Source organism: Oncorhynchus masou, chromosome 22, assembly GCF_036934945.1.
Source record: "Oncorhynchus masou masou isolate Uvic2021 chromosome 22, UVic_Omas_1.1, whole genome shotgun sequence".
Classification (NCBI taxonomy): domain Eukaryota; kingdom Metazoa; phylum Chordata; class Actinopteri; order Salmoniformes; family Salmonidae; genus Oncorhynchus; species Oncorhynchus masou.
In genome coordinates, this window is record NC_088233.1 from 58,834,849 (window position 1) to 58,850,711 (window position 15,863).

The 15,863-nt window shown below is 42.1% G+C and overlaps 1 protein-coding gene across 1 annotated transcript in view; it reads left to right on the plus strand.

Moving 5' to 3' along the window:
- Window positions 1-15,863, plus strand: part of abtb2b (ankyrin repeat and BTB (POZ) domain containing 2b) — a 140,030-nt gene that overhangs the window by 119,381 nt on the left and 4,786 nt on the right. Inside the window, exons 5-15 of the mRNA XM_064930638.1 lie at window positions 5,369-5,534; window positions 5,818-5,907; window positions 6,662-6,763; window positions 7,413-7,509; window positions 11,374-11,509; window positions 12,383-12,639; window positions 13,566-13,744; window positions 14,225-14,330; window positions 14,785-14,887; window positions 15,230-15,311; window positions 15,677-15,745. Coding sequence (XP_064786710.1) covers window positions 5,369-5,534; window positions 5,818-5,907; window positions 6,662-6,763; window positions 7,413-7,509; window positions 11,374-11,509; window positions 12,383-12,639; window positions 13,566-13,744; window positions 14,225-14,330; window positions 14,785-14,887; window positions 15,230-15,311; window positions 15,677-15,745 — 1,387 coding nt within the window. The remainder of the gene's footprint in view (window positions 1-5,368; window positions 5,535-5,817; window positions 5,908-6,661; window positions 6,764-7,412; window positions 7,510-11,373; window positions 11,510-12,382; window positions 12,640-13,565; window positions 13,745-14,224; window positions 14,331-14,784; window positions 14,888-15,229; window positions 15,312-15,676; window positions 15,746-15,863) is intronic.

The window sequence follows — 15,863 nt, forward strand, 5'->3', positions numbered from 1 at the left end:
GCAAAGATGCAGGTAGCTCACTCTCAGACTTGTCCAAAAAGAGTGCTCTTTGAAACACACTCCTATATGCAGGGCTCGAATTGAGAGGGTGTGCGGGGGTAGGCCATACCCCTTGTTAGAAAAAAGGCAAAAACCACTTATTAGCTTAAGATTTTTTTCCATATCAAAAGTCTCAGAAATCCCTAGCAAAGATGGAGAGGAGGGAGGGAGAAAAGGGGCAATTGTGGCAGCAGTAGCCGATCAACATACACCTTACTATGTTCCTAGTGGCACAGCGGTCTAAGGCACTGGATTGCAGTGCTAGAGACGTCACTACAGACCCTGGTTCGTTCCCAGGCTGTGTCACAACCGGCCGTGATCGGGAGTCCCATAGGACTGCACACAATTGCACAGAGTCGTCCGGGTTAGGGAAGGGTTCAGTCATTGTAAATAAGAATTTGTTCTTAACTGACTTGCCTAGTTAAATAAAGGTGAAATAATGAGTAGAACATTATTGGTCAGGCAGCAAGAGTGCACAGCTCAAACAATTGGTTGTCATGTGGTGCAGCTCACAGACGAAAAATAGCGGTAGGGTATTTAAATGTAACTCGTTTCGCATAATTCATAAAAAGAAATCAGTGATTTGTATTTCCTGCAACTTTCTGAAGAAGTAAGGCCTGTTTGTGTGTGTGTTGTGTAGCCAGTTAGCATGCCAATTGTTTTTTCCATTAAGATTTATAGCCTATCAATTGGGTGGTCATTTGTTATTGCAAACTCTGCCATCATATGTACAATACTGTACATTGTACAGTACAAAAACAAAGCCAGGCAAAGAAATGGTCTCTTGCTGGTGTACAATTAAATTAAAGGGCAGATACAGCCTCCAAAAAATGTTTTTGGGGTATTTTTCCAAGACCTCAAAAGTGGTTGCCTGATGTGGTTTAAAGTACCACAAGACGATGCCCAGAGATTACTCATGATGTTGGACAATGAATGAAGTCATTAAGTCATCATATTAGTCAAAGTATGATATATACTGAACAAAACTATAAACACAAAATGCAACGATTTCAAAGGTTTTACTGAGTTAGAGTTCATATAAGGAAATGTAAATACATTCATTCGGTCTAATCTATGGATTTCACATGATTGGGCAGGGGTGCAGCCATTGTTTGCCCTTGGAGGGCATAGACCCACCCACTTGGCAGCCAGGCCTACCCACTGTGGAGCCAGGCCCAGCCAATCAGAATCAGTTTTTCCCCACAAAAGGGCTTTATTGCAGACTCCTCAGCACGGTGAAGAAGCTGGATGTGGAGGTCTTAGGCTGGCGTGGTTACACGTGGTCTGAAGTTGTGAGGCCGGTTGGACGTACTGCCAAATTCTCTAAAATGATGTTGGAGGCAGCTTATGGTAGAGAAATGAACATTCAATTCTCTGGCAACAGCTCTGGTAGACATTCCTGCAGTCAGTATGCCTACTGTACACTCTCTCAAAACTTGTGACATCTGTGACAAAACTGCACATTTTAAGGTGGCCTTTTATTGTCCCCGGTACAAGGTTCACCTGTGTAATGATCATGGCATTTCATCAGCTTCATCATATGCCACACCTGTCAGGTCAATGGATTATCTTGGTGAAGTGCATCATTTGCAAAGTAATGGTAGCCTATCCTTTCACTTCCCCTGTGAGAACCATTAGCATGGGCTGACTTGGCTTTGCTATTCCGCCTCAGAAGCCTGCCAGTGCATGTCTCCTTTGGGCTCCCGAGTGACGCAGAGGTCTAAGGTAATGCATCTCAGTGTTAGAAGCGTCACTACAGACCCCCTGGTTTGAATCCAGGCTGTATCACAACCGGCCGTGATTGGGAGTCCCATCGGGTGGCGCATAATTGTCTCAGCGTTGTCCGGTGTAGGCCGTCATAGTAAATAAGAAGTTAATCTTAACTGACTTGCCTAGTTAAATAAAGGTGGATTTAAAAGCATTTATGAAAGATGCTAAAACTTTGGACATATCAATAGATGGTGAAGTCAAAGATAATAGTTTCCATCTGCTGCGAAAATGTTCATAAATCCTGGTGTTGTAAAAAACAAAACAAAAAACAGCAACAACAAACAGTCCATGTTACACTATATAGAATTGCAGGATCCAGGCTATGAGGGGTGGCCCGTCTGTGTCGCGTGGAGATTATAACAGAACATGGCCAAGATGTTCAAATGTTCATAAATGACCAGCATGGTCCAATAATAATAAGACAGAACAGTTGAAACAGGAGCAGCAGCACGGCCAGGTGGACTGGGGACAGCAAGGAGTCATCGTGTCCGGTAGTCCTGAGGCATGGTCCTAGGGCTCAGGTCTTCTGAGAGAGAGAAAGAGATAATTAGAGAGAGCACACTTAAATTCACACAGGACACAGAATAGGACAGGAGAAGTACTCCAGATATATCAAACTGACCCTAGCCCCCCGACACAAACTACTGCAGCATAAATACTGGAGGCTGAGACAGGAGGGGTCAGGAGACACTGTGGCCCCATCTGAGGACACCCCCGGACAGGGCCAAACAGGAAGGATATAACCTGTTTGTGCTTTATCTGGGAAGCCTGAAAGTAGAGCATTGCAGTAGTCTAACCTAGAAGTATCAAAAGCATGGATACATTTTTCTGCATCATCTTTGGACAGAAGATTTCTGATTTTTGCAATGTTACGTAAATGGGGAAAAAACTATCCTTCAAACGGTCTTGATATGTTCGTCAAAAGATCAGGGTCCAGAGTAACGCGGAGGTCCTTCACAGTTTTATTTGCGACGACTGTACAACCATCTAGATGAATTGCCAGATTCAACAGAAGATCTCTTTGTTTCTTGGGACCTAGAACAAGCATCTCTGTTTTGTCCGAGTTTAAAAGTAGAACGTTTGCAGCCATCCACTTCCTTATGTCTGAAACACAGGCTTCCAGCTTGGGCAAAGTTGGGGCTTCGCCATGTTTCATTGAAATGTACAGCTGTGTGTCATTCGCATAGCAGTGAAAGTTAACATTATGTTTCCGAATGACATCACCAAGAGGTAAAATATATAGTGAAAACAATAGTGGTCCTAAAATGGAACCTTGAGGAACACCAAAATTTACAGTTGACTTGTCGGAGGACAAACCATTCACAGAGACAAACTGATATCTTTCCGACAGATAAGATCTAAACCAGGCCGGAATTTGTCCGGTTAGACCAATTTGGGTTTCCAATCTCTCCAAAAGAATGTGGTGATCGATGGTATCAAAAGCAGCACTAAGGTCTAGGAGCACGAAGACAGATGCAGAGCCTCTGTCTGACGCCAATAAAAGGTAATTTACCACCTTCACAAGTGCAGTCTCAGTGCTATGATGGGGTCTAAAACCAGACTGACGCAGATTTAAAGAGGAGTCCGTAATTTGCTTTGTCATGATCATGATCTTTTCCTCAAAGAAGTTCATGAATTTATTTCTGCTGAAGTGAAAGCCATCCTCTCTTGGGAATACTGCTTTTTAGTTAGCTTTGCGACTATCAAAAATACATTTTGGATTGTTCTTACTTTCCTCAAGTAAGTTGGAAAAAAATTGGATGATTGAGCAACAGTGAGGGCTCTTCGATACAGCACAGTACTGTCTTTCCAAGCTCGTCGGAAGACTTCCAGTGTTGTGTGGCGCCATTTCCGTTCCAATTTTCTAGAAGCTTGCTTCAGAGCTCGGGTATTTTCTGCATACCAGGGAGCTAGTTTCTTATGACAAATATTTTTAGTTGTTAGGGGTGCAACTGCATCTAGGGTATTGCGCAAGGTGAAATTGAGTTCCTCGGTTAGGTGGTTACTTGATTTTTGTCCTCTGACGTCCTTGGGTAGGCAGAGGGAGTCTGGAAAGGCATCCAGGAATCTTTGGGCTGTCTGAGAATTTATAGCACAACTTTTTGTAGCATCTCTAGGAGACAGAACGCATCTCCTTCCTGAGCGGTATGAAGGCTGAGTGGTCCCGTGGTGTTTATACTTGCGTACTATTGTTTGTACAGATGAACGTGGTACCTACAGGCGTTTGGAAATTGCTCCCAAGGATGAACCAGACTTGTGGAGGTCTACAATTCTTTTCTGAGGTCTTGATTAATTTGTTTGGATTCTCCCATGATGTCAAGCAAAGAGGCACTGATTTGGAAGGTAGGCCTTGAAATACATCCACAGGTACACCTCCAAATGACTCAAATGATGTCAAATAGCCTATCAGACACTTCTAAAGCCATGACATAATTTTCTGGAATTTTCCAAGCTGTTTAAAGGCACAGTCAACTTAGTGTATGTAGACTTCTGACCCACAAGACATCTGATACAGTGAATTATTTGTGAAATAATCTGTCTGTAAACAATTGTTGGAAAAATTACTTGTCGTGCACAAAGTAGATGTCCTAACCCACTTGCCAAAACTATAGTTTGTTAACAAGCCATTTGTGGAGTGGTTGAAAGATGAGTTTTAATATCTCCAACATTAGTGTATGGTAACTTCCGACTTCAACTGTATCTTGATGAACAATAATTAAAGTAAGCCCAAATGCAAGCTCCGGTAAAGATTTTTGACTTTGACCAACTAACATTTCCTGCATATCTATAGAACGTATTTGGTCTTTCACAATAGCTATTGTAAGTTTTCTCATTCCTTGCAATATGCTAACATATAGGGTAATTAGTGTGCTTGTGTCAGCAAGATCACTACTGTTATTCTCCACACATATTCTACTTTTCCACTTTATCCCAGTTTTTCCGGTGCAACTACTTGTTTTAATCTATGTCCTGGACTATGTAGTAAGTCATTTTTTTTAAAGTCTATTGAAATGCCCTTTGCCTCAAATTAAGTTGTCAAGTTTTGAATGTTCATTTCCTCCTGGCCCTGTAATCTGATTGGTCGTGGCAGTAAACACTGATACTGCTTGCTGCACCATACATTTTGATTTTGGAACAGTTTTGCCTTTTTGATCACAATGAATAAGATTATATTGACAGAGGAGACCTGCAGCTCCTACTGTAGATCAGCTGATGGAGGAAAGGCTTAAAGATATGTCTCTCACTTATATTTTGCTTCTGTCAAATTAGCTAGTTAAATCATCAACAATTTACTTTATCAGTCATCAAAACTTTATTTCTGTCCCTTTTAAAAGGTCTCAGCCTAGTTAGATTAACACCATATGTCTAGTCTAGACATCATCCTCCTCAAATAAACATTGTTAAGGTATTAAACTGCTCCACCACATTAGGTGGTTGATGAACACTGACTAACCTAACCCTAACCTTTTTCTCCTCCATTTGTCTCTCCCGTCCTCTCTTTCTGTTGTCCTTCTTCATCTTCTTCTGTCTTTCCCCCTTCCTGCTGTTTCTCCCCCAGGCCTGAGTGTTGTTTTAGTTCTTTCAGGCGTCTGGACTCCAAGGCGGCCACTGATAAGTTTCACTTGGACCTGGGCTTCCGCATGCTCAACTGTGGACGCACCGACCTGATTGGCCAGGCCATCGACCTGCTGGGGCCTGACGGGGTAAACAGCATGGATGACCAGGTATTGAGAGAGAGTGAGGGGTTGAGCAGTGTGTGTGTGTGTGTGTGTGTGTGTGTGTGCTGAAGGTAGGTGTGTGGATGTGCTCATTTTGTGTGACCTCAACGGCTGAGTTGAGGTCTAACGTGCTGCAGTTGGTAGATCATATTCTAAACAAAGCATTACATCCTCTGTCTCTCTCTCATTCTCTCTCTGTCTCTCTCTCATTCACTCTCTGTCTCTCTCTCATTCTCTCTCTCTCTCACTCATTCTCTCTCTCCCTCATTCTCTCCCTCTCTCTCTGCAGGGTATGACCCCTCTAATGTATGCGTGCTCAGCAGGAGATGAAGCTCTAGTCCAGATGTTGATTGATGCCGGGGCCAACCTAGATGTGGCGGTAAGGCTTTTTTTCCCTGCTCTGATTGGTTACTCTTGAACAGGGTTTCTGGTAGCCGGTAAATGCCAGCTAAGTGTACCCGAATTTGACAAAATTAGAAAAGATTGTATTGATTATCCCCGTTTCTCCGAGACAACGGAATTCTTTCTCCAAAGCAGAGTAAAGACGGCCTCAAGATCACGCCTTCTTGAAGACAAAGAAACAGGGCTGTGTATCATGCGCAATTGTTGCATTCAGTTGAGCTTATTGTGTAGCAATTGGAAACTAAACATCGTTGCCAACTATTCACGTCGGAGAGTTACAATGTTGCATTCACTAGGCAGCTAACTGCCTATAGTAGAGAACAGAGTTGTTATCAATAAACCACGTGTATCACACAAGAAACGAGTGACGACCCAAATGATAGTTGGGGTCGTGACTTTTAACCTGCTACGTTAATTCTTCTAACCTGCTGCGTAAATTCTCCTAACCTGCTGTGAAAAGTCAAATCTGATGTTAATTTGGCCATGACCGGCTGGCCCTGGTGTACCTCAGTTGAATGTGCTGATTGAAAGTCACTCTGAATAGGACTAAGACTAAAGGCTCAATTCAATCCGTATCGATGAAGGTCTCGCTACAATGCAGATCTTCAACACTATATATTGAATTGAGCCCTAAATTAAAAATGTAAAATTGCAGCTGTGAGCAATGCATTACAGTAAACATCTATCATGACATTGATACCTAACCTCTTCTCCCTCTCTCTTCTGCCCAGGTGCCTGCCTGTTCTTCCAAACAACCCTCTGTCCACCCAGACAGTCGCCACTGGGCGGCTCTTACCTTCTCTGTGCTGCACGGTCACATCTCTGTGGTGCAGGTATGAATGACTGAAAAGAAAGTTGTTAATTGGCACACCTTATGTAGTTCCAGATGAAGAAAGGGAACCCCCCCCCCAAAAAAAAAAAAAAACAAAACAAAAATTCACTTCAAAGGCCTGGATTCAATCCAATGCAGATTAGCAATTTGCACACAATGATATACTTTTAAAGACAATTTTTAATGTACAATTTTCTATGTTCATGGAGATCATGTTCGCTCTAAACGCTACAGATATTGGCACAAGCAGAAATCACCTTTAAAATCAATCTCAGTACACAGGTTTTTAATTAAGCAATAATGCCTAAGGGGGTGTGGTATATTGGCCATATAACACAAGCCCTAGAGGTGCCTAATTGCTATTATAAACGGGTTACAAACATCAATGAAATATTAAACAAAGGTTTTTGCATCATACCCGTGGTATATTGTCTAATATACACATTTCAGCCAATCAGCACCCAAACTACCGCTTTACAATCTGCATGTTTTGGCATCCCGGCCCTATGTCTTTTTTCACAGAAACACCTATCATCATTTTGCCGTGGTTTGCTTCACCTTCTTCCACCTCAACAGACAGGGTGTATACTGTAGATTAGAATATGTTGTGCCTAAACCTTACCCTGTGTGGTGTGTGTGTGCGTTGGCAGCTGCTGTTGGATGCAGGGGCTAATGTGGAAGGGGCAGCCGTCCGAAACGGGCAGGAGAGCACAGCAGACACCCCTCTTCAGCTGGCATCTGCAGCAGGTGGGCACCACACGGGCACGGCGGGAACAGCCACATGGCATACACACATGCGCACACACACTCACAAGCGCGTACACACAAACCACTCAACACTCACACATACACTTTTACACACAAGCATCCATTGAAAAGTGTGTGATGGAAATATATGTCAGACCTGAGAGGTATACCACGGCTAGATCTACTCAGATCTACTCAGTGTACGATCTACTCAGTGTTTTCTAAAGCAAGCCAGCTTCAGTCAGCTTTACATTCCAGCTCAGGCTTCATCCATGTTACGAAGGTGGATATTGATCGTGCACCTGCCATTTACTCAAGCCTGCTCGAGTTGGGCTTGTAACGTCTAGTCGAACGCCGAACTCTTCATTGAGACGATGCTGAAACATCAATCCATGGGCGAGTCAGTGCTACACCTTACAAATTCAGTAGGCTATGGTGCGAAATAGGCTGTTAGAGCTGCCGTCTTTCTTTTATAACATATCGTTAATGCTGTCTTTGGTGTGCTTATCAATGCACTGTCATGACTGTCCTGTGAGGATCACAATGGATCAGATCAGCTTGGCAATGGTTGACAATATCCAGACCTTTTCTTACCCACAGAAGAGGCGAGAGGGAACTGGGCTGGTTTGACAGTTCACACACACTCTGTTGTAAATTACAGGAGAAGGGGGGCTCCTTCTACCCCTCCAGTAAAATCCACCAGAGGAATATCTTTGTTAACTTCTTGCATCGAGCAATCCCGGATCCGGGATTCTATTTATAGCCTCAAGCTCATTAGCATAACGCAACGTTAACTATTCATGAAAATCGCAAATGAAATGAAATAAATATATTTGCTCTCAAGCTTAGACTTTTGTTAACAACACTGTCATCTCAGATTTTCAAAATATGCTTTTCAACCATAGCTAAACAAGCATTTGTGTAAGAGTATTGATAGCTAGCATAGCTTTAAGCCTAGAATTCAGCCAGCAACATTTTCACAAAAACAAGAAAACCATTCAAATAAAATCATTTACCTTTGAAGAACTTCAGATGTTTTCAATGAGGAGACCCTCAGATAGCAAATGTTCAGTTTTTCAAAAAAATATTATTTGTGTAGGACAAATCGCTCCATTTTGTTCACGTTTGGCTATGAAAAAAACCTGTATCCAGTTATAGCCTCAAGCTCATTAGCATAACGTAACGTTAACTATTTATGAAAATCGCAAATGAAATGAAATGAATGTGCTAGCTCTCAAGCTTAGCCTTTTCTTAACAACACTGTCATCTCAGATTTTCAAAATATGCTTTTGAACCATAGCAAAACAAGCATTTGTGTAAGAGTATTGATAGCTAGCGTAGCATTTAGCATAGCATTTAGCGGGCAACATTTGCACAAAAACCAGAAAAGGATTCAAATAAAATCATTTACCTTTGAAGAACTTCGGATGTTTTCAATGAGGAGACTCAGTTACATAGCAAATGTTCAGTTTTTCCTGAAAGATTCTTTGTGTAGGAGAAATCGCTCCGTTTTGTACATCACGTTTGGGTACCAAAAAACCCCGAAAATTCAGTCATCAAAACGGCGAACTGTTTTCCAAATTAACTCCATAATATCGACTGAAACATGGCAAATGCTGTTTAGAATCAATCCTCAGTGTTTTTCACATATCTCTTCATTGATATATTGTTCGTGGTAGTCTCCTTTCTCCGGTGAATCGCTTGGAAAAAGACGTGCAGTTGAAGATGACGCACCAATTTCAACGGAGGACACCGGGCGGACACCTGGCAAATGTAGTCTCTTATGGTCAATCTTCCAATGATATGCCTACAAATACGTCACAATGCTGCAGACACCTTGGGGAAACGATAGATCGGGCAGGCTCATTCGTTGCGCATTCACAGCGCAACGTGTTTTGCCTGTAGCATCTGTTCTGCGGCACTCACAGACAATATCTTTGCAGTTCTGGAAACGTCAGGGTGTTTTCTTCCCAATCAATTATATGCATAGTCGAGCATCTTTTTGTGACAAAATATTGCACTTAATACGGGCACGTCTTTTTATCCAAAAATGAAATAGCGCCCCCATAGCATCAAGAGGTTTTAACAGGTTTTTCCCTTCGAAACTCTAACACAGTCAAAAGTGGATACTGGAACAATAATTCTAACATAAGAATGTGGGGAAGGGTCAGTGGTGAGCTATAAACTAATTTCATATTGGTTTTTATTTTGTGATGTCATAAATTGTCAATACTATAACTTGGAAAGTATATCCCCTTTATCTGTAAAGTTTTCATCTAATACGTTGTGCATATAAATGTGACAAATGATTGAAGTAAAGATATGAATGCGATTATAGGAGGTATAAGAGATTCTATCTCCTATAAACTTTGCACAGTAAGTAGCTGCACCATGAGTGAGGTCAGAAGAGTGTGTCAGCCTGATGGAACCGTGCCCTTCAGCCAAAGATCATAAAAGGACTCACACATAAATACATGAATGATTTCTTACTCCAAATGGGTGGCGATTTGTGTGAAAATTATATGATTACTGTGAGAATAGTTCTGTGTCAACAATAAGTGTCTTTTTCTCTCTCTCTCTCTCTCTCTCTCTCTCTCTCTCTCTCTCTCTCTCTCTCTCTCTCTCTCTCTCTCACAAGTAAGGATGTTTTTTTTGCAGATGCAGGAGGTTGACTGTTGTGAAGGATGATATGATAAGAGGTTATGATTAATATGTTGACTGTTTTATGGATGTTATAGGTAAAGACCTTGTCAAGTTAAATTCGGTAGATGGTAACTCTTTGAATTACCTCTTCAGTGGTGCCCCAAAGTCTTAATGAGTTAATTGATTAATTTAATTGGGTAACAATTAAACATAGTTAGTGGATTAAATAAATAACAGTCATCAGATTAATGAAAGTAAAGTCACGACAGCACAAACACCTTTTTTCTCACTCCTATCGATAAAGTAATTGTATTAAGTCATGCAAAAGTTTTACTGTGCTGAAGTTTCAAATGCATTCTTTCATTTCTAAATGTGTTATGTGATAGGTATTTTAACATTACTATTTTTAACACAAAAAACAACCACATTTGATTGATAAAATATTTCATCTGCCATCTTCCTCAAATTACATTAAAAAGAAGGCGATGATCACACCATCTTTGCGAGAGGGAGGAAATCTGATTTCATTGGTCCTCAACTCAGCTCCAACACTTCACCCAGGATAAATAGAGTAAGCCCCGAGTTAGTCTGCCCCGGAGCAGATTAGTTCTGAAGGATTCGTTTCCTTGCTAAAAGGTGAATCACGTTAATTAATGTTACTACTTATCCTGAGTTGAACAGTTGACAAAGGTTATCTTGCTAACTCCGAAAACCTCATTCGTAGAATAGGGCTCTTCTCAATACAGTAACTCTGTACAGCAACAGAAGTTAAGCTGGCTCTGATTTACTGAGCTCAGTTACTAGTGTGAGGGAGGAATATGAGGGAAGGAGTGTGAGATTGACTGAAGGAGGGATAGTGAGGAATTAATTCAGAGAATTAATAAGGGATGGAAGGAATTAGGGAGGGACGGAATAAGTGTTTAGGAGTGAATGAACACACTGTCTGTTGTTAGGTGTGTGTGTGTGCGGGGGTGGCACACAGATATCTGAGAAGCTGCAGATACACACAAACCACACACGGTTTGTGACAGTCTGTACGCTCCCAACGAGTATGTGAGTGTTTGTTTGTGTATATACACGAGCAAGTCTGTAAGTCGTATATTGTAAGTGTGATATTTTATCATCCTTGATTCTAGTTCAAAGGTGTTTCACTGTGTTCGTCAGATCAGAGTTGCACAAATCCGTTTTGCGCTATTAACCCTTTGATTTCCTTGCCTCCAGGTAACTATGAGATGGTGAGCCTGCTCCTCACCAGGGGGGCAGACCCTCTGTCCAAAACCCATGATGGCAACGCTTTGACATCATCACTCTATGAGGACATGAACTGCTTCAGTCACGCCGCAGCGCACGGACACAGGTACGAGGAGGACCGTCTGAAGAACCCTTATCACACTATTGTACCAACCAAACTATGCTGGCTCAGATATGTTCTTTTCACAGCAACTATAGTGAATGCGTAACCAGGCCAGCTCAGTACTGCTCTACAGCTTGGTTTGACTCGGCTTGGTTTGGCTCAGTAGTGTAAAAAGTCATTGTTGGAATAAGTGAAAGCAACACCATGGAATTGGAATTCCCTATAATGTGTTGTCATTCTAAGTAAGGGTAGGAAAGAAACACTTGAGAGTCGTCAGATGTAGCCTATGTTAACCGTACTAGCCCTGTTATTTGTCATATACTTGACCCACTACCCCTGGCATATGGGATAAGGGGGTTAGAGGAAGGGTGTGTGTGTGTGTGTGTGTGTTTAAGGGGATGTAGGGGTGGGATCAGGGGCTTCATTCCATCCATAGCCCATCTGTCAGAAACCAACTGTTGAAGAGTGTAGAGTGCTCCACCTGTTCTGTGTGTGTGTGTGTGTGTGTGTGTGCGCGTGCGTGCGTGTGTTAGGGGATCAGGATGTAGACTCAACGCGTGGATGCCTGTATAACTGTGACATATTATATAATTTAAGAGAAGCTATACCTTTGCATTTCATGGAACTTTGAGTGGAAATTGTGGCTATGTGTAGCAGACTCCATTAATGTAGCTATATGTGCATGATAGCTTTTGCCCAAGTAAACCTTAAACAACCTCCACTGGTTCACTCTCTCTTCCTCTCTCCCTTGCCCTCCCTATCATCTACTCCCCCTGCTGCCCTCTCTCCCTCCCTCCGTCTCTCTCTCCCTTTCTCGTTCTCCCTCCCTCCCCCTGTCTCTCTCTCCCTCCCTCCCCCTGTCTCTCTCTCCAACAGGAACGTGTTGCGCAAACTGCTCACCCAGCCCCAGCAGGTCAAAGAGGACGTCCTCTCCCTCGAAGAAATCCTAGCTGAAGGGGTGGAAGGGGAGGACGCCTACCCTCTCCCCAGCCTGCCTTCTCCATCCCCTGGGTGCCCTTCTGAGGGGGGCATCCCACGGCTGTGCAAGGCCAGGATGAAGGCCCTTCAGGAGGCTAGCTACTACAGCGCCGAGCACGGCTACCTGGATGTCACCATGGAGCTACGGGCACTGGGTAAGTGGGGAATGGGACCATAGATAGAAAATGTGTAAAACACCTCAATATGGTGACATAAAATAGGCTGTGTTAAGCATCAATTCATCATCACTCCAAATAGTCACATTATGGATGGAAATCTCATAACCCTCTATAAAACTGAACCATTACAGATTCCGCTATATACATTTTAAGGTCATTTTTGATTGAGCCGACATAAACGTTTACCATCTCCGCTAAAAGTGGGAACATTGCCTTTAAATTTTAATCACGCTGTAAAGCTGAATTTCCACAATGCGGATTGAATAGAGCCCTTAGAAACTGGGCAAATGAATATATTGTACATGATAAAGACGAAGAGGCACACAACCTATTAGGCTCCCATCACCTTTTAGTAGTGAGGATTTTCTGATTCGCATGGGATCTACTTCAAGTCAGACAGGACCATGGTGTGCTGGCTGGCATATTTGTTCTTTTTACAAGATGGATAGAACATGCAGTACCAGTCAAAAGTTTGGACACACCTACTCATTCAAGGGTTTTTCTTTATTTTTTACTATTTTCTAATAGTGAAGACATCAAAACTATGAAATAACACATGTAATCATATAATAACCAAAAAAAGTGTTAAACAAATCAAGATATATTTTATTTTAAGAGTATGCAAAGCTGTCATCAATGCAAAGGGTGGCTACTTTGAAGAATCTCAAATATAAAATATATTTTGATTTGTTTAACACTTTTTTTTTGGTTACTACATGATTCCATGTGTGTTATTTCATAGTTTTGATGTCTTAACTATTATTCTACAATGTAGAAAATAGTCAAAATAAAGAAAAACCCTTCAATGAGTTTGTGTGTCCAAACTTTTGACTGGTACTGTACAGTATTTGGAAATGCCCTTTCTAATGATTTTATCATCATGTGTAATGTGACTTGTCCAGGTGTCCCATGGAAGCTGCACGTGTGGCTGGAGTCTCTGCGAGTGGCCCAGCAGCAGTCTAGGGCTTCGGTCACTCTGTCCCTCCTTCGAGAGTTCACCTCCATCAGGGAGGAAGACTACTGCCACGAGCTAGTCTCTCTGGGCCTACCCCTCATGTTCACTATCCTACGAACCACCAAGGTAGAGCCAGCCACCTTACTTCACCTGGTCAACTTTATGTCACTCTCAGACTTTGGTTCAAATACGTTATCTGTGCTTGATTGAGCGGGCCTGGCTTATTGGACCAATGGAATAGTCCCAAAACTGCAAACTCTTCCCATCTCTTACTCCAGGCAGACTAGAGCAAAGACTCAAAGTAAATGAAAGATTTCGAATAGTATTTGAATCCAGGTCTGGTCACTGCTTTTTTTTCATTTACTCTCTACTCTCTAGCCTGGTCCCAAATCTGGTTTCTCTGTTGGCATCGATGTGCTTTCACATGGCTCAGATTTCATAGTAAAGACAAAGTGAACAAACAAACAAATGAGTGAACAACTCAACAAGGGTAAAATGAAAGAAATGAACAAGCAAATATAAATAAATAACAGTATTGTAATACATTGTTCTTTTCATGGGTAGGCTATTGGATCTAGTCTAACCAATTTCCTCACTCCCTCTCAGAACGATGCCATCACCCAGCAGCTTGCAGCCATCTTTAGCCACTGCTTCGGCCCGGCTCCACTACCGGCCATTCCGGAGATGAAGGCCACCCTCTCAGCACAGCTGGGTAATGGAGATCTCCTTTTTAATGATGTTTGTGCAAACAGACGTTACTATGGAGTGATATTGTCTCAACCAGACATTGAATTTGAATGTAATCATTGCGAATTTGTATTAAGAAATTTGATTTCTTATGTCTAAACTTTTTAAACGGCTCTATGTATACTGTTTTAAATGTTTTTATCTAATTGGGACTACAGTTGAAAACTAGTTAGCTAGCTGACTTTATGGCATTTATAGAAATGTTGATTGATGCATTGTTCCTGTCAAATAGATGTAATAAATTAACAGAAAATGTAATGACATTTTATTAAACATTTGTATAAAAATTATCTTCTTGTGCAAGCAAACATAACCGAAACTGGCCAACGACTCCTGTGTTAGTTTTTCATTGTTTTCGTTTTTATTTGCAAGGGAGTGGATATTAGTTGAAATCAAAGTTTTTTTCCCTGATCCTCCAGACCCTCATTTTCTGAATAACATGGAGATGTCAGATGTGACATTTTTGGTGGAGGGGAAACCTTTCTACGCCCACAAAGTCCTGCTGATCACTGCTTCAGACAGGTGAGAAGAGAAAGGGGGAGGATGGGTGAGGAAAGGTGAGAGGGGTTAGCAGAAGGGTGAGAGGGGTGTGCAGAAGGGTGAGAGGGGTGTGCAAAAGGGTGAGAGGGGTGTGCAGAAGGGTGAGAGGGGTGTGCAGAAGGGTGAGAGGGGTGTGCAGAAGGGTGAGATGTTCATGCAGATAATGTTCATGTTGGAGGGTAGGGGAGAGAGGAGGATATTGTTTAGAATTGGCAAGAGGAGGGATTACGGAAATGTTGTTGTGTTTGTGAAAGAATTACAACCATGGAGTTGCCAATTGATTGCCAACATTGTCTAACCTGCACTTTTCTCTGTGGTGCGCAGGTTCAAGTCTCTGCTGGCCTCATCAGGACCAGACGGAACTAAAGATATTGAGATCAGTGATGTCAAGTACAACGTCTTCCAGGTAACTGAATCTGAAGATAACTGAAGATAACTGAAGATAATGGTAACTGAAGATAATGAGCTCTCAACCTGAACCTTAGTTCTCACTGTTGACTATCATGTAGATATTTAGTTATGTGTCTACATAGCCCCATATTGACTAGAGAATCCCAGAATCCATGTCACTAGCTTGGCGGGGCTTTAGACTCCAAAACAATGTTTCCTCATAGGCAGTATAACAGTTATCTCTGTGTTTCCTATCCTTGTTACCTTCCCTTTCCTTTAACCAATGATCTGAAATCACAACGGAATATAGCGGAGTATGACCAATGAGTTGATGGAATATTGGATGATGGTAGCTCTGACATTTATTTGACCTCTGTCCAGATGATGATGTCATACCTGTACTGCGGAGGAACAGAATCACTGAAGACCAACGTGTCTGACTTGTTGGAGGTGAGAATTCAGCCATTTTGTTTCTAAAATGCTCATAGAAAGACACATAGACTCCTTCCCAATTATGCATCCTCACCTACTCATTCATTGCACTGATCTGAAGGCACTGATCAGGTCA